General features: G+C 44.0%; 1 protein-coding gene across 12 annotated transcripts in view; it reads right to left on the bottom strand.

The window, feature by feature from the left end:
* Limch1 (LIM and calponin homology domains 1) overlaps positions 1-23,309 on the bottom strand; it is a 398,796-nt gene that overhangs the window by 70,750 nt on the left and 304,737 nt on the right. For 5 of the 12 annotated variants that reach the window (XM_045130435.1, XM_045130434.1, XM_045130438.1 and 2 more), the window contains exons 7-8: positions 22,206-22,401; positions 12,091-12,343 (exon numbers count right to left, since the gene is read on the bottom strand). In XM_045130435.1, coding sequence (XP_044986370.1) covers positions 12,091-12,343; positions 22,206-22,401 — 449 coding nt within the window. Of the gene's footprint in view, positions 1-1,594; positions 1,898-10,917; positions 11,182-12,090; positions 12,344-22,205; positions 22,402-22,750; positions 22,962-23,309 lie in introns of those variants that run through there. The other 7 variants (XM_045130440.1, XM_045130439.1, XM_045130441.1 and 4 more) reach the window with 5 other exon arrangements.

Here is a 23,309-nt window from a genome sequence, read left to right on the forward strand (position 1 = left end):
ACAAAGATAATGACCTCAGTTTGGAAGACTTCAAAATATCAAAAAGTGATGGGCAGGGCTGGAGAAATGACTTAGCATTTAAGGCACTTGTCTGAAAAGCCAAGGGACCCAGATTCAATTCCCCAGGACCCACATAAGCAAGATGCACAAGGTGGCACATGCATCTGGAATTCATTTGCAGTGGCCAGAGTCCCTGGCACACCCCCTTCCTTTATCTCTCTCTCTCTCTCAAATAAATAAATAAATAAATAATAAAAAAAGTTATGGGCAGAAAAATAATGAAGACGCTAACACTAAATAATTTTGATATAGTAAAAAATTTAAGAATGACACTCTCTGTAGGATGAGATTCAGCAGGTAGATGATATCATAAGTGATACCTCATTACTCTCTCTCTCTCTCTCTCTCTCTCTCTCACAAAAAAAAAAAAATCACTGGCCAAATCTCACATGAATACAATTTTGGTTTACTCAATTCACTCCAACATGTAGTATATTCTGAGCACTGCTTATCTACAATGCTTGAAGCCAGAAGTGTGGATTTTATATTTTTCTCTGAATTTGTAACATTTCATACAATATAATTGGATCTCTTGGGGAACGGGACCTGACACAAATTTTATTTATATTTCACATCATACTGGAAACATATTCTGAAAGTAATCTACATGATTAATTTTTAGCACACCTGCAATTTTAATTTTTTTGTTTATTTTTTTATTTTTTTACTAGCATGAGAGAGAAAATGGGTGCACCAGGGCCTCCAGTCACTGCAAACAAACTCCAGATGTGTGTGCCCTCTTGTGTATCTGGCTAACGTGGGTCCTGGGGAACCGAGCCTCGAACCAGGGTCCTTAGGCTTCACAGGCAGGTGCTTAACCGCTAAGCTATCTCTCCAGCCCTACACCTGCAATTTTGACAGTGACCTGTTAAGCAAGGTCAAGTATGGAATTTTCTACCTGTCACATGTTAGCCCTCCAAAATTTTTAGACTTTGGAGTATTTGGCTTTTCAGAATGAGGATGTTCAACCTCTAGTAAGATGATGGAAAAGAGATGGGCTGAGGAAATTCACTGGAAACAGTCTAGACAGAAAACATATCAGTAGGTCACATTATGTGTGTGAGAAACTGTTTGCATTTTACATGGGAAATATCCATTATCTTTTGCCCTTCTGGTATGAGAGAAGAAAGACTATGCCTCATTTTTCTTCCTTCTAACATGTAAACATCACTAGACTCTGTTTCTTGCTTCTCTTGAATGGAGTGGAGCAGCCTTGTGTTGATGGTTCTCTGAGAGGCATGTGTAGTTGACCAGTGATGCCAATCTATGACCCTGGTGCCCGTAGGTAATGATGGGCACTGATTAAGCCATCTTCACACTGAAATCCAATTCATTTGACAAATCCAGCCCTGTTTGGGATGTGGCCACTCTGTGTTATGCTGTCCGCATTTATGCAAGTAGGGGTTACTGGGAATCTGGGCAGCCACATGAGCATGTCATTGCAACAGGGAGGAGAGGAATAGGGACTATGCATAAAATATTTTTGCTTACTTATGATCTTGCTTATATGCACACACGCAGACCCAATGCACACCTTTTATACTCTAGACTTTTCTTGTCTGAAATTCCCTTTGGGAGCTGCTTGCTGCCATCTGACTTCTCTATAGCTCTTTGGAGATACGGGCCGTACAGGAGCTGGTTCAGAGGCACCAACGGCTTGGGTTGGTTCATCCTTACTCTCCTTGCAGCAAAGTCGTCCTTCTCAAGGTCAGGCAGTCGACATGTAGCTTCGTCTTCTGACTCTGCGCCTTCGCCATGTTGGTGGGTCAGAAAAGGATTTTCTTTGCGAAGGATAATGTCACGAACAGCTTCTTTCCCTTCTCTCAGCGGCTTTTGACTGATAGGGCAAAATTCAATGGAACTGGACCTGTGATCAGGCCGCATGTGCTTAAATCCCCATGTCCAGGCAGACAACTGTACTGTTAGTGAGAAGTCCTCTCGACACTGTTAGTTCAAAGGGCAGCACCTTGTTTTAGTGCAGAGGCGAAGCACAGATAGGGTGGGCTTCCAAACCTGAAGCTCGGCCAGGCATCTGCAATTCTACAGCCTCGTGTAATTTTGCAAGACTCCGTCAGCATCAAAAGAGCGGGTTCCTAAATGGCTCTGAAAATGACAACCCCAATTCTTGGTAAAACTGAGACAAAAAAGCAGGGCACTCTTTGTTGCTGTGTTGTCCCTGTTAGCATATAGCTAGTAGGCACTCAATTTACTTTTGGCTGACAGGGAAAGTTACTGAGCCCAAGAAACTCTCTAGGGAAAGACTCAGGAATTAAGCCATGCACACACCTCGAATTTAACATGGGTACGCACTGGAAGTAGCTACTGAGCTAACTGAGACAGCTAGAATGGATCACCCCGAGACCTAGGTTTATTAAGTCTTCATTTATTAACCCTCCCACCAGCACCCATTTCTCCCTCGCGCATCTCTAGGACTTTCTACTTATACCACAGGTCTGCTTCTTTGCTATATGTTGAATGTCCAGGACAGTGGTAAGGTGTTCTGCCAAATCACTACTGCAAAAACAATTTCCATTTCCAAAAGACTTTTAGGGACCTTTTGAAAGTAGTTTTAATTGTCACAGGCAGGCATTGTAGTGGGGGAATACCAGGCAGTAAGTCTTAGTACTTTTCCCACTCTCCCTTTCTCCTGGGTTGGGAGGAGGAGAAGCAATTGGGTCGATGTGGTAGTGCAACAAAACCCCACTGCTCCCCAAAGATCAGCTTTGTTTCTAAGTCATAACAAAGCACTAGGATCTTTTTTCATCATTTATTATCTTTGCGGTTCATAAAGATGAGGAGCAAATAAAATACCTTGACTTCTAAAGAAAGCTTACTGAGTTTGTATAGGTTTTCTACAAGAGCATTAAGGGTCCTCAGAGGACAAACTTATCTCAGGAATGAAGACAGGAGGAAATTCGCCTGGCTAAGAATCAAACTGCAATGACATGGTCTACTCTGGTCAACCAGTTAGCCCACTGGCTGTTGCTCTGCCCCACACTATTCCAGAGGAGGTCATTATCTTAAGGTGACAGCAGTCTCTCTTTAGATCTAAATTTTGGAAAATTAAGGCATCACTGGCCATGACCGGAAAACGCCTTCTCAATGATAACCACTGTTCTCAATAAAATTGTAAAACATGAGATGTGATAGTGTTTTACTCCAAAATAAATTTTATTTATTAAAATATCACTTTCTGCCCCTTGAGTTGCGCACCCAATTTGCGGTCTTCCTTCCTGACCCTTCTCTGACCTGTGCATCCTTGGCCAATATGTCTGACAAGGACCAATTTGGACTTGTTAGCTATGGCCATTGAGAATGGTTAGTAGACAACGATAAACCACTGAAACAGAATCTCCAAAGGCATTGTGTAAAAACCACATAGATGGCAATGAAGGTGGCTAATGGATGATGAAGGCATACTATGTGCTAGAATTCCTCCTAAGTGTTCATTTTTGCAACCTCAACACTAATCCTGTATGGCCTATGCTATTCTTATCCCCATTCCATCAAGTGGACAGTGAGATTAGGCGAAGACGTTTGCCCAAGGTCAAAGAACTAGTGTGTAAGTTCAAATGCAAAGCCAGGCAGCCTGGTTCCAGGGGCCCCGCTCTATGACAACGGATAGAGCACTCACTGCTCCTGAACAAACAGCCATGCCAGGAACAGCTCTGAAAGCAGAGCATCAGACAAAAAAAAAAAAAAAAAAAAAAAAGCCATTATCATTACTATGAGAGCAGAAAAAAGGAAGTAATTTGGTTACTAAATAAAGGGATCCTGTGAGCTGTGCTTAGAATGGAGTTGTGATTTGCATGGCTGGATAATACAGCAACATTCAGGGGATTGATGACAGCAGAATGTTAACTAATCATACCTTAGTATTTTGTACAACACTTGGTAGTTCATACCCAGTGAGAACACACACCTCAGGCCACGCTCATACCCCAGCATGGAGCAGATCCCCCAGCTCAAAGCCAGGTCCAACAACAACACCCTCTTCCACTTTTTTTGACCAGAAGGCCTCGGCTTCATCTCAGAATTTTTTTTCTTAGTAGAAAAGCATGCATTTATGCAAATGGCCCTGTCAATTTGTGATGCCAATTTGAGCAGAGTGAATCTGGTATCTTAGGCATCACGAGAATCCAGCCAGGCTGCAAACCTCGCAGGTGTTTCTTTTTAGGCTAAATGCCCAGCATGGCAGGACTCGTTTTAAACTATCTCAATTTAGACATGTAGACTTGAAAAAGTTTCCCTGTCATTGGCCACTTTAAGCTTATCCCCCAAAATACCTTTACTCCATTGGAAAACAGTTACTTGTGAGTATTTTGTTTTTATTTTAAATGTAACTGGGAGTTGAGTCACATCTAGTTTGTTTAAAATATTTATTTCTATTTATTTATTATGGGGGGGGGGAATGGGCATGCCAGGGCCTCTAGCCACTGCAAATGAACTCCAGACACATGTGTCACCATGTGCATCTGGCTTATGTGGGACCTAGAGAATCAAACCTGGGTCCTTAGGCTTTGCAGGCATGTGCCTTAACTGCTAAGCCATCTCTCCAGCCTACATATACTTTATTTTTTATTGATTTATTTGCAAAGAGAAAGAGAGAGAGAGCAAAGGGGAGGGGGGCGAGAGGAAATGGTCATGCTAGGGAATGGGTATTTCCTGCCACTGTGAACTAACTCCAGATGCAGGCCCCTTTGTGCATCTGGCTTCATGTGGGCACTGGGGAATAGAACCCAGGCCATCAGGTTTTACTAGCAAGTGCCTTTAACCACTAACCATCTCTCCAGCTCCTAAGAGTGATCTTTTCGCTAACTGCATGAATTCTATAAATTAAAAGCTTTGTGGCAGTCAAAGAAAGAGGGGGAAAAATGATAGAAATTATGAGCTGGCACTGTCGACCATGAAAAAAATAATACATCCAAGGCAGATGTGGAAGAGAATAGTAACAGGTGTCTACTTATTCAATTATGTTGGTGACTTTCATAATCTGGTATTTTCTCCTCAAAAGATCTTGAGGGAAGTCTCTGAAGCACTGAGTTATTTCACTCTACTTTCCCAAACTTACAACTCTGAACAGCTAGCACAGTCCAGCTGGCCGCAAAATGGCCAGTAGAGTCCTTCAAGCCAGGGATTCTGATGCCTATTTTGCAGAGGAGAATCTGCAAATCCTTAGTTCAAATCTTATGAACTTAGGTCAGTTAATTTAAATCAACATAAGCAGCCGAGTCAGGCTGTCTGGATTCATATTTACAGAACAGTTTGGCATTTTCATTTCTCTCAAGCCATTCATAGGTGAGTCGTCTCGGGGAGAAGGGGTTGCTGGTGGAAGATAATGGTAATGCTCAGCTCTCTAGCCAGGCCTGGCAGAACAGGTCTATAATCCCAGCAATGGGAAGATCACAAGGTCAAGAATTGCTTGGGCTAACAGAGAAATGCAGAACCCTGCCTCTGACCTGGCAACCCTTCTAGCCTCATTTAAAACAAGGAAAGCTATCACGACAGGAGAAATTATAGATCCCATGCCTGGGAAAGCGTGGGAAAAGTTCTTGTCTCAAAGTTTCTGAGGCTTATATATCTCATCTCTGGTCATACCACCCGGAATGTGCCTGATCTCATCTGATCTCAGAAGCTAAACATGGTCAGGCCTGGTTAGTTTTTGGATGGGAATCCTAAGGCTGTTGTATTTCAAAGCCTATGAGCTAACGATTGTTAAACTAAGGAAGCGCTGGCATTTTCTTTCACCCCCTTCTACTTGGCAATGCACAAATAACCAGCTTGGCTTGGCAGTCACTTCAGTCTATTGAAAGAAACTGGGCTCTCCAGAAAAGCCCGTTAGGCCTCCAGCGACCGTCCTGGACAACATCAGAAACCTCCTTGTTCATCCTGTCTCCAGGCAGGGCAGACACATCCAGAGTCACAAAGGTTCATGCATGTTCTGTGTCCGCCTGGTCCCTAGACCCCGGATCTGTTCGACAAGAGTCTGGGAGCCAGCATCTGGTAGGAGGGATGTGGAAGAATGTCTGCTCTTACTCTAAACTGTCTATTGTTCCTCGGAGACCTTTTTTTTTTTCCCCTTCTCTGTAATTAATTACTATGTGGTTGAGAAGATTCACAGACTAGCAGAAAATACTGAGTGATGGAACACATGAAAACAATTAGAAAAAAAAGTACAATCACGTGACACCTATAATTCAGTTCAAAATAAAAATTTACTTCTCCAATGGGAGACACCCAGTAAGAGAACTCAAATCTCCATGGCACTTTCATTCAGGGGAAGCGAATCTTGGTCCTTAGTTTATCCTCTTAAAAACAGAAATCTGGCTGCTTTGGCTGAGTCTTATGTGGGCAGATAATTAAGTTAACATGATTGTAAAATAAAATACAAGTAAAAGTAGTTTATATACTTTTTTTTTTTACTTCGGTGGAAACCCTAATAAAGATTAAATGCCACACAGTTATTAAGAAGCCCTTCTTTCTGTCCCTTGATGCTAAGATACCTCCTAATATATTACTTCACATGAAGCTTGGGACTTCTAGACTTCTAACCTCATGTGAAAATGGAATGAAATGCCCTTTAGTTTCTTTGTAAAATGTCTTAAAAATAATGCACAGAGGTGTGTGAGGATCCTTGGGAAGCAAACAGAGGGGAAAAAAATGGCCTATAAACTTCTTTTCTTTTTCTTTTAATCTCATTATGCCTTCCTTTGCACATCACATTCCCAATACTCATTTGCCTGTACAACAGCCTTTTCCCAGCTAAGCCTCGGGCCTAAGAAGTATCTTGGATGTCTTGTTGGGCCCAACGATGTGATGGCCAGCAGCCATCTGGATGTCAAAACAAGAGGCTGAGGTTAAATGCTTTGAGAGACTTTGGCATAGTCCAGGGCTTTAGGTCCTTGTTTCCCAAACACCAAAATCCCTATTGTTGGTTTTTTATTTTTTTTAAATTTCACGACATGCATTTCATTTCAATCAAATAACTTTCTGCCACATTAAAAGCAGGACCCCAAATGTGGATAAACTGAGAGTGACTCTCAACTCCACTGAGTGACAACAGGGCAGCCATACCAGGATGGTGGCATGGCAGGTACAGCTTTTAGCAGTGAGCGAGCAGCTGGAAAAAAAAAAAAAGACTGCCTAACAAATAAATTCTGGGTGATTGGAGCAGCTGTGTTTAGCTGCTTCGGGGATATTTTCTAGGAGAATTCATAATTGTCCCAAATCATGTTGGAATATTTGAGGGGCAATGACATTACTGACCTGTGAACTTCTGTTTCGTGGAGTTCATTTCGGATGACATAGATAAAACTCAAGTCAGGTAATACGAAACATGCACAGAAGTAAACAATGACTGCATCAACATAATATGTAACAACCATAATTACATTTGATACTTTACGTTTGCATACTCCATGGGAGTCGTCATAAAATAGCTCAATGGCTTATGGCCAAAGTACACCTCCCATTTACTTCAGTGGCAAGGGGCGCTTGGTATGGAATTCTGAGCTCGTGATTAACATCTTTTTTTCCTATGGTAGCATTATTTCCCATTAATACCTGGAATGTCCTTGCTCATCCATTAATATTCTTATTTTATTTTTATTTGTTTACTACAGTCAGAGAGAGAGGGAGAAAAGAGAGAGTGAGAATTGATGCACCAGGGCTTCTAGCCACTGAAAATGAACTCTAGACGCATGCGTCACTATGTGCATCTGGCTTACGTGGGACCTGGAGGATCGAACCTGGGTCCTTAGGCTTCACAGGCATGTACCTTAACCCCTAAGCCATCTCTCCAGCCCTCATCCCTTACTATTCTTTTAAAGAGTCTGATGAGGATAGCATCCTTGATCAATTTTAGCTTAAAGACTCCACAGATATATAAAAAGAAAGTTATGTGAATCACAGAGGGAAACGTTACGTTTTTGTGCACTCACTCATACTCTTAGCTGCATAACTTAGTAATATTCTCTCTGTGCCCTGAGCTTAAAGAAGGGGAAAAAAAGAAGTCTGAAAATGGAACATAGTGAGGGATAGTCTTCAACTTCGGGTTCAGCATCTAACCAGCCTCTGGTGGAAGAAGATGCTTGAGGCATATAGGAAAACTGTGCCCAACAAGGTATTTGAATTACAATCTGAATAATAAGTGGATACTTAATTTTACAAATCCTTACAAAAAGGGGCTGGAGAGATGGCTTAGCAGTTAAGGCACTTGCCTACAAAGCCAAAGGACCCAGGACCCACATAAGCCAGATGTACAAGGTGGCGCAAGCATCTGGAGTTCATCTGTAGTGGCTGGAGGCCCTGATGCACCCACCCTCCCTTCCTTCCTTCCTTCCTTCCTTCCTTCCTTCCTTCCTTCCTTCCTTCCTTCCTTCCTTTCTCTCTCTCTCTTGTTCTAAAATAAATAAATAAATTATTTTAAAGTATTTATCTATTTATTTGAGAGAGGGAAAGAGGCAGAATGAGAGAGAGGAAGAGAGAGAGAATGGGCATGCCAAGGCTTCTAGCCACTACAAATGAACTCCAGGTATGTGTATGTGTGCCACCTTGTGCATCTGGCTTACATGGGTCCTGGGGAATCGAACTGAGGTCCTTTGGCTTTGCAGGCAAGTGTCTTCACTGCTAAGCCATCTCTCCAGCCCCAAGTAAATTATTTTTAAAAATTATATGATATTACTCTTAATTATTTCATGGAACTGCTTATAATACACACATGATTTTATGTTTAAGTTTCTAGAGACATATACATGTTGGTAAGCATGGGGTACCACAGCCAAAGACGAAAAGTCTTTTTTGTTTTTAAATCAATACAGAGCAAACTTTGGGCATAAATCCAAATAAGCCAAATACTGGGTATTTCAATTAAGACCTTGTCCACTGAAATGACCACAGGTGGAGAATACTCTATTGCATGTATGGAGGGAGACGTGGTTTCAGAGCACTTGAATCCGGCAACAGGTCAGCTGTGACTAGCTCTGCCAGGTGGTGACACTGTTTTGGGGAGCCATGGCATTTGTGGGCATGGGGCTCTGTCTGGCAGAGGCGGAGGACCGGGACTGGGTCTTTGAGAGCTATAGTGTGGCCCTGCTTCCGGCCCCATTCTCAGGAAGTGGGCAGCTACTTGTCCACCACCAGGCTTTCCCTCCCGTGACAGACTGAAAGTGCCTGAGTCTGTGAGCCAAAATAAGCCCTCCATCCCTTAAGTTGCTTGCTCTGTCAGGTATTTTGTCCCTGGAATGAGGACAGTAATTAACAAGATCACCCATCCTTGGTTCATCACCCGCTCTACTGAAAGATGAGGAAGATTGTCTGCCTTTTAGAATGAAGCAGAACAGCAAGAAGTGGAAGGATTTCCAGTGTCCAGCTGCTATGAGTGTCAATTTGTCACATGAGTTTTGGCTGCGCTCCGAGGGTCATTGTGATTTTTTTTTTATTTTTTAATTTTTAATTTGTTTATTTATTTGAGAGTGACAGACACAGAGAGAAAGACAGATAGAGGGAGAGAGAGAGAATGGGCGGGCCAGGGCCTCCAGCCACTGCAAACGAACTCCAGACGCGTGTGCCCCCTTGTGCATCTGGCTAGCGTGGGTCCTGGGGAATCGAGCCTCGAGCCGGGGTCCTTAGGCTTCACAGGCAAGCGCTTAACAGCTAAGCCATCTCTCCAACCCTCATTGAGATTTTTATATAAGAAATTAACCAGCCTTCCAAGACACTGGCTTTGACTGCTCACTGTCTTCATGTCCCAAGTGATATGAAGCCACCAGGACCCATGAATGCCTTTAGTTATGACTAAGGAAAGTCATTCTTTGCTTTAAGATCGATAAGTTTTAGAAAATATGGAGACAGGGCTGGAGAGATGGCTCAGTGATCAAGGAGCTTGCCTGCAAAGCCTAAGGAGCCGGGTTTGATGCCCTAGGACCCACATAAGCCAGACGCACAAGGTGGAGGCCCTGATGTACCCATTCTCTCTATCTGCCTCTCTCTCTCAAATAAATAGAATAAAAAGAGAATAAGGGGGCTGGAGAGATGGCTTAGCGGTTAAGGCGCTTGCTTGCAAAGCCAAAGGACCCAGGTTTGATTTCCCAGGACCCACATAAGCCAGATGCACAAGGGGGCACATGCATCTAGAGTTCGTTTGCAGTGGCTGGAGGCCCTGGAACACCCATTCGGTCTCCCTTTCTCTTGCTCTCTCTCAAATAAATGATTAAATTTAATATTTTAAGAAAAGAGAGAATAAGGAGACAAATCCTGCTTACTGCTCCTTAAAACATGGCAAGCAAGCGGATTTTTGGGGGGGGGGATTTTTTTTTGAGGTAGGATCTTGCTCTAGCTGGGGCTGACCTGGAATTCACTATGTAGTCTCAGGGTGGCCTCGAACTCACAGCCATCTGCCTACCTCTGCCTCCCAAGTGCTGGAGTTAAAGGCGTGCAGTAAGCAGGTTTTTGTAAGGTAGACATTGTTTAACGAGCGCGTCCCCCATTTCGAGACAGAGGTAATGAGCCACTTAGGAATAGTTATGAAAGTTAACAAGCCACACACAGCAGAGAAACACACGTCATCGCTAGGCAAATCCTGCCATCCACAAATGACTGGCCCCAGAAACGGCACTAAGGCAAAGCCTAATGAAGCAGAGAAGAGCTCATTCCTTCCCTCCCTTTAAAAACAGCCAACAACGTAGCGGATTCGAGCCCCGAGGCAAAAAAGGGTCCATTTCTATTTGTTTAGAGTAGGGAGGGGTGATGCAAGAGGAAGTGGGGAGACAGGATGAAAAATCCAACTTGCTAGACGGATTCCAAACCTGCCGGCATGCACAAGCCCAGCCGGGCCAGCCCTTGGCTGGCAGAGCTAACCTGGCAAAGCGCTGGGCAGCGGGCATGACCTTGATCCCAGCTTCCTCCAGCCTTCTGCGCTTTCGGCTTTCGGCAGCATCTCTGTCTTCAGGCGCGGGAGCTGGAACCAGTGCAGCCCCCTCGGAAGGAGGCTGCTCCTCACCCCTGCCAGGGGCCGACTCTAACTCACCAGCAGGCTGCCCACCAGTGCCCATCTGGCCCGTTGGGTCTTCTTCGCCAGCAGACCCTGCTTCGCTTCCCTCCTCCTCTATCGTTTCGGGATAACTAGTGAGTTGGACAATATGGTTTTTATTGCCGCTAACAGACTGGTCTGGGGACCAGACTTCATGTCATCTCCCAGACATTCTGATATTATTTTCACTTTTAAAAAAAAGAAATAAAAACACTCACAGCATATGATATGATCCTACTAATGGGAAACCAGTTATACGTAGCCATTTGTTAATCAATACAATGCATTATATCCTAGCCATTAAAGGCTCTTCTAAACTTGATATTGAAAGGAAAAATAATCTCATCTGTTGCAATGGTAAAATTCATTAGTTTTGATCAACAAGCAAAAAAATTTTAATAACACGTTTATTCCATGGAAAACCACAGATAATAAAAAGGGAATATTAAAAAAAGGTTTCCTTATTATAAAGTTATTGGAGGCAGAGGCTACATCTTATTCACTGTTGAGTTCCCCAAATCCCTAAAAGAAAACACCCAGCACAATAGCAAATGCTCATACACACTTATTGAACGAATCTGTGCGTAAACATACAGGCTAAGAAAAACAGTTCGCTTCTCAAGGAGGTGAGAAATACATCTTGGGCTGGTCGTGGCTGGATCTATTTGATTGTCACACAGGTTCCCGCAGGACTGACAGCTACGTGACTGTGACTGCAACCGCAGGGTAATCTAACAGAGCCAGGCATCGGGCAGTCTCCCCAGCAGGACACAGATGTTTTCCATGTCCTGTCAATGGAACGGGCCTTGGGCATGTGCCCACTGGGTAAGATGGGTACCTCCCATGCACCGGGCGCAATCCTAGAGAGGCTCCTCCGTGATCCCCACATTGCCTCTGTGTTGCCCCCCATTTTACTCACACATCAAGCTACAGAGATGGCTGCGTAACTTCATTTCTACCCCGCAACTTCGCCGGGACGGGGACAGCGGGCTCAGGCTTACCTGAAGGGCCTCTCCCCTCCCAGCGGGGAGGTGGCGGTGCTCCAGCTCTTCCGGTACTCCTCCCTCTCCGCCTTCTTCTTCCTCAGGGGAGCGGGGACGTAGGCTGTCTGGTTGCTCTTGTTGGGGAGGTACTGGTTAAAAGGCACGGCTGACTTGGGCTCACCATGGGAAGTCCTTCGCGCAGACATGTCATCCTTCTTCACATCTGGAAGCTTCCGGTGGGGCAAATCGGACTCAGAGTCACTTCCTCTTCCTGGGGAAGATAGGATGGACACTGGGAAATCCTGGGGAAGATGGGATGGACATTGGGAAATCCTGGAGATGATATAGGATGGACACTGGGAAATCCTGGAGATGATATAGGATGGACACTGGGAAATCCTGGAGATGATATAGGATGGACACTGGGAAATCCTGGGGAAGATGGGATGGACACTGGGAAATCCTGGAGATGATATAGGATGGACACTGGGAAATCCTGGAGATGATATAGGATGGACACTGGGAAATCCTGGAGATGATATAGGATGGACATTGGGAAATCCTGGAGATGATATAGGATGGACATTGGGAAATCCTGGAGATGATATAGGATGGACATTGGGAAATCCTGGAGATGATATAGGATGGACATTGGGAAATCCTGGGGAAGATGGGATGGACACTGGGAAACCCTGGAGATGATATAGGATGGACATTGGGAAATCCTGGAGATGATATAGGATGGACATTGGGAAATCCTGGAGATGATATAGGATGGACACAGGGAAATCCTGGGGAAGATGGGATGGACACTGGGAAACCCTGGAGATGATATAGGATGGACACTGGGAAATCCTGGAGATGATATAGGATGGACACTGGGAAATCCTGGAGATGATATAGGATGGACACTGGGAAATCCTGGGGAAGATGGGATGGACTCTGGGAAAGCAGGCTGAACTAGCAGGAACTCCGCAGAATTAGGGGTGTGATTACTACTGAAAGGCCCAAGAATTCAGAAGCTCAGAAATACTATCACACTCCAAAGGGAGCTTAAGCGGGCCACCTGCATACCTCAAACTCCAGGTTTTACTCTCTGTCAGAAGCAAGTAAAAAATCCCTCTTCTCATTGTATCAGAGCCCACTCCTAATATAAAACTAGGTAAAAGGGCATGAGATAGCCCTCAAGGATGGGAAATGAGTAATGAAGTGAACCACTTATTTGGTTTCTGTAAATAGCCTGCACCATAAGCCTTAATAGCCCACACTGTAAGCCTTAGTAGCCTACACTGTAAGCCTTAGTAACTCGCACCATAGGCTGTAGCAGCCTGCCTCAGACCACCAAGGTCATAGGAGGCTGATACCATACTCTGTTACCCCCACCTAAGGAATTGCACAAGTGCTGACCTCCAAGGTCACAGGAGACTGATACCACACTCTGCTACTCCCACCCAAGGACCTGCGCAAACGCTGACCACCAAGGTCATAAACTAATTGGCTTAGAAACTATGGGGTGGCACCAACTGACTGGCTAACACCCTGCGGGGCTCCTAATATTAGAAAATGATTGGTCTAAGGCACAGGCTTTGTTAGAAACCCTATAAAAACTGTCCTGTTCCTACATTCAGGGCTCTGCAGTCCTCTACCCCTGTGCGGTGTACGACTGTGGGCCCCAGCGCGCTTGGAATAAAATCCTCTTGCAGTTTGCATCAAGACCGCTTCTCGTGAGTGAGTGATTTGGGGTGTCGCCTTATCCGGGCAGAGCGTGGGGACCCCCTGTGGGGGTTTTTTCCTACACTACGTTCTAGGGATTCTTTAAGCTAAGACACTGAAATCTAAAGGATCAGTTTAAATTAGTTTGGACAAAAGCCTCCGTTTCAATGAGAAAGGGGAAAACAAATGAAAAGAGGTGTTTTTTGTTTTATTTTTTAATGACCTTGGTCTAAGTGCACCTGGAATTACAGCGAGCGTCATGTTTGTGTGAATTTATCCTCCTGCTGAAGTTTGGCCAATCTCAAAAAATAGCAACTCCTCAGTTTCCCATCAGGGTTTTCCTGGGCTCCACTTGCATCAAGATCACCATGCTAGACATTTTCACAAGCACGAGTTACGAGTTACAAATGGCTTTGTCTTTCTCTATCCTTAACCATGGGGTTCCCTACAGGACGCAAGTTTAATCTAGTAGCACAGGCGGATAACAATGGGAACTCGGAAGGGGAACCAACAGTTCACCAGGGTTTATCTTCTAAGAAGGGGTCGCGTGTTCCCTGTTCTGAGCACTTCCTGGTTTCCAAAGAAGACATCTTCTCTTCCCATCATTCCTACTGACCTATGACCTCGTCATCTCTTCTGATACACTGTATTTTCAGCTTTGTGTTTCGGGAACTGGGTTGTTCCATATCCGTACTTCCTACCACATTGCCTTTGGGGGCAGTCACCTCAGATTCTCTGATGGAACACATGGATTGGCTGGGGTGAAAGGGTGTTCTTTCAGACAGGGCAATGGAATTCAGTGTTTCCAATGTCGGCCACTTGGGAAACAGGCCCAAATATAGTACACTCTTAAAAAAGATTTTTTTTTTTTTTAAATTCATTTGAGAGAAAGAGGCAGATAGACAATGGGCCTGCCATGGCCTCCAGCCACTGCAAAAGAACTCTAGAACCATGCGCCGCCTTGTGCATCTGACTTACATGGGTCCTGGGGAATCAAATCTGGGCCCTTAGGCTTCATAGGCAAGCACCTTAACCACTGAGCCATCTCTCCAGCCCTCCAGTATCTTCTTTTATACTCAGCCTCAGGTCAATAGATTTCTAAGATCTAGTGGAATGAGATAATCATTAAGACAAACATTATCATGTAAGTAATTGCCTTATTTATTTATTTATTTATTTATTTAGGTAGTGTCTCACTAGCTCAGGCTGACCTGGAATTCACTCTATGGTCGGTCTCAGGGTGGCCTTGAACTCACGGTGATCTTCCTACCTCTGCCTCCCGAGTGCTGGGATTAAAGGTGTGTGTCACCACACCTGGCCTTTAAATATTTTTATATTTACATTGATTTATTTGACAGACAGAAAGAGGGGGAGACAGACAGAAAGAGAATGGGCATGCAAGGGCCTCCAGCCACTGCAGATGAACTCCAGTCACGTGCACCACTTTGTGCATCTGGCTAACATAGGTCCTGGGGAATCGAATGCGGGTCCTTTGGCTTTGCAGGCAAGCTAAACCATCCCTCCAGCCTGTAACTGCCTTAAAAAATATCTTAGTATTTATTTATTAGAGAGAGAGCACCAGGGCTTTTAGTCAGTGCAAACAAACTCCAGACATATGTGCCACTTTGTGCATCTGGCTTACGTGGGTACTGGGGAATCAAACCTAGGTTCTTAGGCTTCGCAGGCAAGCACCTTAACCACCAAGCCATCTCTCCATCCCAGTAATTGTCATTTTGATGCTGACTGGAACCTCTTAATTGATGAGAGCACTACAATATCCTTCCAATTCCATCATTAACAAAGACATACTAAGAGAAACAGTATGACAAAGGGCACAATATATAGGATTAAACATCAGAACCACTTCATTCTAAGCTCTGTCACTCAGTAAAATTGTCAGCGTGGTATGAAGCCTGCATTTTCCAATCCGCATAATGAGAAAATAGTTTCACCTACTGTTAATACAGTTGGGAGATTCAATCCACGTGCAATTACTGGTCCTGTACTTGGCACCATGTGTTTAGTAAATGCTGCCTACTCTATGTCATAAGAATTCTGCTCTATCAAAAATGAGCTATGGGGCTTCTTAGCTCATCTCTAATACCCTTGACTGCCTTTTTCTTTAAGACAGGAATGCAATCATTTGCCCTGGAAATTAAATGATATAATGACATTTAAAAGACGGTTAAAGAGTTAAAAGCCTTGGCTGTAAACAAGTCCTTCATTGTTGTACATGAAATGTTCAGCTTGTAAATTATTCATGCTCAAGGGAGACTTGCTTTCAGTCTCCCTTCTGAAATTTTGACCATTTCCGGATTTGTTCATATTTGATTCATTACTCAGCCCCTTTCTGTCACAAGTCTTATCAAGCCTATCTGTTGTTGTCCAGAATAAGATGTTGTCTATAAACCAAAACTCAGATCAACTTGCCTTGCCAAGTTCCTAGATTTGTCTCCTCACTTAATGAAAGCCCTACTCTGTAAAGATGGAAGCAAGCCCAGAGAGGACAGGGGTGCACCCACCCCCAACCTGGTTAGACATCGCTCTGAGCATCTGGTTTCTGCTTTCCAGAAGCCCAAAGTTCCCTCCTCTGTGGGGTGCTGCTGTTGGAAAAATGTCCTCTGCTGGGCTGCGGAGATGGCTCAATGGATAAAGCCCTTACTGGAGGACTGGAATTTGGACCTAAGGCATCCATGTAAATGCTTGGCGGGTGCAGTGCCTGGACTATAGTCTTAGCATTCAGAAAGCAGTGACCAGGGCAAGCTGGCTAGCTGAGCTCTCGTTTCCCATCTCAGTAAGTAAAGTGGAGAGCAGTCAAGGAAGACATCATCCTTTGGCCTCCACAAGTATATGCCCACAAGTATGCCTGGACACACATGTACCCATGTGCTTAAGGGCATGCATACACACATGTATGCACAGTACACTCACCAAAAATGTCCTCTGCATAAAATATACTGTATTGAATACATGAAAGAAGGTAGAGAATCTTCTTAACTTTGAAAGCTTACTGATGGTTCCAGCTGTCCCAAGTCCCTTTGTTCTAACGCCCTATAGTCTCTGGACTTTATTTTTTGTATAATATCTGAAATATGTTATACGACACCAAGTGAACATCCTCAAATTTATAATTTAAACACATGAACACGTCCCTTTCTTCCCTTCAAGTGTTCTTTGATGAATGCCTTTAACATACATTTCAGCAAGTGTTAACTTGCAAATGTTCCAGGTCAGGGTGGTTCAGTTGTAGCTCGGCAGAGCTTAGTGAACTTACAGGGTCTCACTCTAGTCCCATGATCTGGGGAGTTAAATCCCTTTGGGCCTTAGATCCTCACAGCCGACCCACAGATGACACTACAGCTCTCCTAGGGTGCCGTGAGGACTAAATAAAATGGCATGGAACACCATCGAAGGCCTGGAGTCAATGTAAGAGCTCACCTTACCTAAAGTCAGGACTTCAAAAGGCTCATTTCACTCCATCCTGGTGACATGGAAATTTACTAGAATGACTTCCCCGTGTATGTGAAAAGTTAGGAAAATGCAACAAAAACATGACGATGATATTATTTTATCAAAGTCCAGCCTTTCCTTTCTCTATGACTACTTTTTTCCCTCCTTCCCAGCAATAATCACCTTCCTTCCCTCCCTGCCCTTCCATATCTCTGCCATACACACCCCAACCCCACTTGACTTTTTAATCTTCCTCTAGTATTGTAGTTTCGTCTACTCCTTCTTTCTCTATTTAACTCATCTCTTAGATAAAATATAAGCATATTTATAATATACAATATTTCCATTAAGACAATGCATCATAGTTATGAAATGTCATCAATGTTAAAAGCATATGGGGGGGGGTGAAGGGATGGCTTAGCAGTTAAGACGCTTGCCTGTGAAGCCTAAGGACCCAGGTTTGATTCCCTAGTACCCATGTAAAGACAGAGGCACAAGGTGGCACATGTATCTGGATTTCTTCTGCAGTGGTTGAAAGCCCTGGCATGCCCATTCTCTCTCTCTCTTCAAATAAATAAATAAATTTTCAAAAGCATGTGGGTAGAAGGTTTTGTTTACTCTTCAATGACACTCATTAAGTAGCCTAAGAGGGTACACTAGTGAAGGTGATACCTAGCTAGCAAGACAGGTTGGCTGAATCAACCCTGGGGGTTTACAGCATTCCCACCCACCAGAAAGCTCTTGCCTCTGACCCTTAAACTCCTAGCACTTCTAATGAGTGGCTCTTGTCTTTTTTTAAATTGGTTGATGGCTACCAATAATAATAAAATGGAAGTTCTCCATATGGACCCAATATAGAGGTGAAGAATTTCAACTTGAAAGTTTGCCTAGTTGGTTGTGAGCCCTGGAACATAAATTTTCAAGACTTACACAAAATGCCCTCCAAATATGGAATGTTTTTTACAACTGTCCATCTTGTTGGTGAGCAACATTTTAAAGAAACAGACTAGAAATTTTTTTGAAATTCAACATGCATTTGGCTGAAATTATGAAGCATTTTTTTATAAAGGAAGAATGTATTGTTTTCTTTGGAAAAAAAACACCTCATTAGCTCTTGATTAGTTTATAGGAAAATAAACTTTAAGTATGGGGCTGATTGAGGAAATCTAGTTAAGATCCACTTTGGCAATGGGGTTTTGTAAAGCTCAACTCCATGTAATTCATGTGATGGAGAAAACATTTATAAATGGACTAGTTTATCAGTCTTAATTGCTGCAACTAAATTGTCCATCAGTATATATTTGTATACTATTCATAGTTACCATCTAAAATCCCTTCAAGATGTGGTTTGTTATAAACATAAACTCCATCCCCCACAAGCTGACAGGAAAAAAAAAATCTACATTACCAGCTATAAAAAACCAGTGTGATAAAATACAGCATTTTTTAAAAAAAAAAAACCAATCAAGACAATATGGGTGAAATGGTTTGGTTAAGATATGTTTGGTGAAAGCAAATCTGTGCTTTGGTTATGCTAAAGCCTAGTTAGATCATGGGCTTGGTGTTTAACATCTAGTCCTGTGGGTGGTACTTAAGATGTTAAAATTTTAGAAATGTTTTTTCAAGCAGTGCACAATGTCCCATGGAATTCTTTAGGAGTCACAGGACTATGTGGCCCCAAGGCTATTCTATCTGCTAGAAAGTGTAAGTCCTGGGCTGGAGAGATGGCTTAGCGGTTATGACACTGCCCACCACTGCCAAGCACAGGCTGGGAGCCTTCAGGAGAGGGTCCTGAGCTTCCAGGCATGGCTAAGGACCCCCAGGCTACAGGAGGCCACTCCCTCTGCAAGCCCAGTGCATCTGAACTTAGGCTCTGCCCATAGCCCTGTAACCTTTGGCCAGTTGCCTAGGAAACTCCTTACCAACCTTCACACAGCCCATCGTCCTGAGACCCTAGATCACCTGACATACCCTGCCATTGCCTAGGTAGTGCTAGAATGAATGTTCCCATATGCTAATGAGGCATCAGAAATGAACTTGGTACATCCAATCCCACCCTCAGATGCTTATGAACCCATTTCACTGACAATAAACTGAGAGAGCTGTTCAACTATCTCCTGGGAGTGTTTCCTCTCTCATCAGGAGCTCACCCACCCCAGTAGCCTGGGTGCCTTTGGGGGGGTGGGGCGGGGAGACCATGGCCAGGCCCTGGAGGACACAGGAACCCACAAGACACTTGCCTGAAAAGCCAAAGGACCTCAGTTTGATCCCCCAGGACCCACGTAAGCCAGATGTACAAGGTGGCTGGAAGTCCTGGTGCACCCATTCTCTCTCTCTCTTTCTGCTTCTTTCTCTCTCTCTCTCTCTCAAATAAATAAAAGTAAAATATTTTTTAAAAAAAGAAAAAAGAAAGTGTAAGTCTGAAGCAAAGGCATTAGTTCGAGGATTGTGGAGTCAAAGTTAAACCTAGGAGCATAAGCACTAGCCACGCTTCCTAAAGCTGACTCTGTTACGTTATTACACTGACAGTGATTTTTGTCCTTTAGGAACTTTTGGGCTTGCAAGGCCGGGGAGATGGCTCAGCATCTAAAGGTAAAACTTGCTCACCTGGTTTTGGTTCTCCAGTACCCCTTAACGCCAGATGCAGAAAGTGGCGCATGTATCTGGAGCTTGTTTGCAGTGGCTAGAGGCCCTGGTGTACCTATACATCTCTCTCCCCCAAATTAAAAAATATTAACTTAGAAACTGAATATTTGAGCACTCTCTTAATCTCTCTCTCTCTCTCTTTCCTTTTCTTTTTTTTTTTTTCAAGGTAGGGTCTCACTCTAGTCCAGGCTGACCTGGAATTCACTAGGTAGTCTCAGGATGGCCTTGAACTCTCGGCGATCCTCCTACCTCTGCCTCCTGAGTGCTGGGATTAAAGGTGTGCGCCACCACGCCCAGCTTTCTCTCAATGTCTTGAAGGCACGTGCATAAAGTAAGGCTATGTGTTGTCTCGCTGTTCCGTGGGAAGACAGAGTGAGAAGCTGTAAGCCACCCACATCTGTGCTGAGGGTTAAATGAGGTACTGTGTATCAGGTGTCTCACTCAGAACCTGGACTTAAGAAATGCTGGAGGGACTGAAGAAACTGCTCAGTGGTTAAAGGCGTTTCTTTGCAAAGCCTGATAGCCCAGGTTCAATTCCCTAGTACCCATGTAAAACCATATGCACAAAATAGTGCATGCACCTGGAGTTTGTTTGCAATGGCAGGAGACCCTGACACACCCATACTCACTGTCTCTCTCTTTCTTGCGGTCTCATTCAGATAAATAAAATAAATGAATAGTTTTTTTCAAAAAGAAATCCTTGAGTATTTTTTTTTAGTAACTTAGGATTTTATAGCTGAGAGGCTGGGGATATAGTTCAGTCTTAGAACACTTGTCTAGCATGCACAAGGCCCTGGGTTCAACCACAGAAACAAATAACAAGGGAGATGCCTCAATCAGTAAAGTGTTCCAGGATAAGGAAGAGGACCTACGTTTGGATCACCAGCACCGCGTACAAACCAAGCATGGATGGTGTGAGCCAGTAAGCCAGCTCTGGGGTAATAGACACAGGATGGTGTGTGAGGCTCCCAGTCTTATTTAGTTGCATCAGTGAGCTTCATGTTAAATGAAAGACACTGCCTCAAAAAAACAGGTAGAAGGCTGGAGAGATGGCTTAGCACTTGAGGTGCTTTCCTGTGAAGCCTAATGACCCAGGTTTGATTCCCCAGGACCCACGTAAGCCAAATGCACAAGGCATTGCATGCATCTGGAGTTAGTTTGTGGTGGCTGGAGATGTCCATTCTCTCTCTGCCTCTTTCTCTCCCTCCCTCTCAAATAAATAAGTAAATAAAATAAGTTTAAAAATTAAAAACATGTAGAAAGCAATAGAGGAAGACACCCCACATTGACATCTGAACCTGTATACACGCTTGCAGACACATATGAACCCCCCCCCACAGGCACACCACACGCACACATATGCACACTCACACATATCCACGTGCCCAAAACAGTAACAAGACACAAAGAATTTGGCAGCTGAAAGAAATCTCTCAACTACAAAAGGTAATTTTGATCTCGAGAGTAGAAGTCCTGAAACATAACCATAAACCAAGCCATACACACAAAAGTAGAAACAAATACAAAATTCCCCATTAGTCACGCAGTCTTTCTGCGAGTTTATACTTGCAGAACCAAACTACCTACCCTTGCAAAAAGCACAAAGATACGAGATAACTAAGGGAGGCAATTTTGACAACCTAGATACCGAACTGATAACCGGTCACACATATTTTCTTTTTGTAAAGAAAAAATAAAAAACACCACCATTCCATACAGGTGATATCAAATCCTTAGGATTAAAATCAAATGCAGTTTCAGGGCCAACATGACAGCCTGGATTATGCACTGTGCTTATTTAAGGCCACTTGCAATGTACTGGTCATTGGACAGATTGCCAAAAACCACGCCAATGAAAAGGGCACAGCCTCTGGCTTTAGAATTTTCCTGAGTATGCACAGTGCGTTTCCAGTTTGCTGGAAGTTGCTCTATGTTCACTTACACAGTGTTCTACTCACTAAACATTTCCCTTCCTCATACCCACAGCCTATAAACTTCAGCACGCTTTATGAGCTCATGGTCTGCACAGCGTCTTGACTCGCGGAGACCCAGGGAGGAATGATATAACACATTTTCCAACAGCAGATATGCTCATTGAAGCAGTGCTCAAAGGGGTGGCTGGCAGAGCCAACCAAAACTCTGAGACCCACGAAAAACAGCCCGGCCCATTATTTTTTTATTTTCTATGAGTTTATAGAATTAGCAGGCTCCAGCCAGGTGAGTATGGCATCTGCCTTCCCAAGCACCCAGCTCACTGCGTTTGACCATTGCAGCCCTCATTAAAGGGCAATGCCAAGGCGTGCAGCTCGTGAGACATGACCTACCATCGCTGCTTCCTCGAAGAACTACATCCGGGGAAGGTGTCTGCCGGGAGCGGGAGCCAAAGGAATCCAGGCTGTCGAAGGAGTCATCTCGGCCGTGGCGAGGTGGGGACAGGGAGTCACTGCGTTCAGAGTCCCAGCAGTCGATGTAGCCACTGTCTCGGATGCTGCGTTTAGGGCTCTCAATGTCATCCGTCTCCTGTCCCAAAATAAAACAAAAGAATTACAGACATGACTGCAACACACATATGCTATCAAGTCTCCAGAGACTCTCGCATATTCAATCAGCATAGAAAGGATGTGGCAACGAGCTAACGGTACTAACGAGCATCTACAAGACATCAATCCATCCCTTAATCCTTCTTGGCCACATTTCTCTCATCAGAAAAATCATCCATACATTAAAAAAATCCCTAAGTAATTTACACTCCATATGTTAAAAAAAAAAAAAGAGAGAGAGAGAGCAAAGGAATCACAAATAAAGGATCACAAAGTTTGGATTTGTAAGAATGCAAGGATCATTGAAAACAAAAACCCCAATCCGGAACCTTGACCTGTCTTTCGCAATCCATAACTGCATGTCTGTCCGGGCCGGGGTCCCCTAGTTCAGACGCGTAATTGCCCCTGTTTAAGCTATGTTGCAAACGCAGGCAGCAGTCAGTGCCGTAAGATCCTGGAGCTGCATGCTTCCATCTCCTGCTACCTTGGAAGGAAATTCCTGCTCTGAAAGGGAGCTGTCTTTTTGAGGCAAAAAGTCAAAAAAAAAAAGAGGCAATGAAAAATCTGCAAAATGCCCCCCCCCCCCCCCATGCCTCAGAAGAATCCAGGCATGCTTGCGCTCTCGGCCAGCTCTTGGCGCTGGGGGAGCTGCAGGCACTTGTGGCTGACCCACATGTTCGGAGCGCAGAGAACAATGGCTGTCTTTGACAGCCTGTGATTATAAATTCTTTCCAGCACAAGCGGCACATACTAAAACACTGAGACTCCAGCAGAAGAAAGGTCAGGCAAAGCCATCCTCACCCCGGTATTATAATAAAAGCCTTGTTCCCGCCAGTTCCTCAGCATTCGTGACAATAGTCCAGGCTGACGAAAACAAAAATAACTCCA

The sequence above is a fragment of the Jaculus jaculus genome, chromosome 11, assembly GCF_020740685.1.
Source record: "Jaculus jaculus isolate mJacJac1 chromosome 11, mJacJac1.mat.Y.cur, whole genome shotgun sequence".
NCBI classification, from domain to species: Eukaryota; Metazoa; Chordata; class Mammalia; order Rodentia; family Dipodidae; genus Jaculus; species Jaculus jaculus.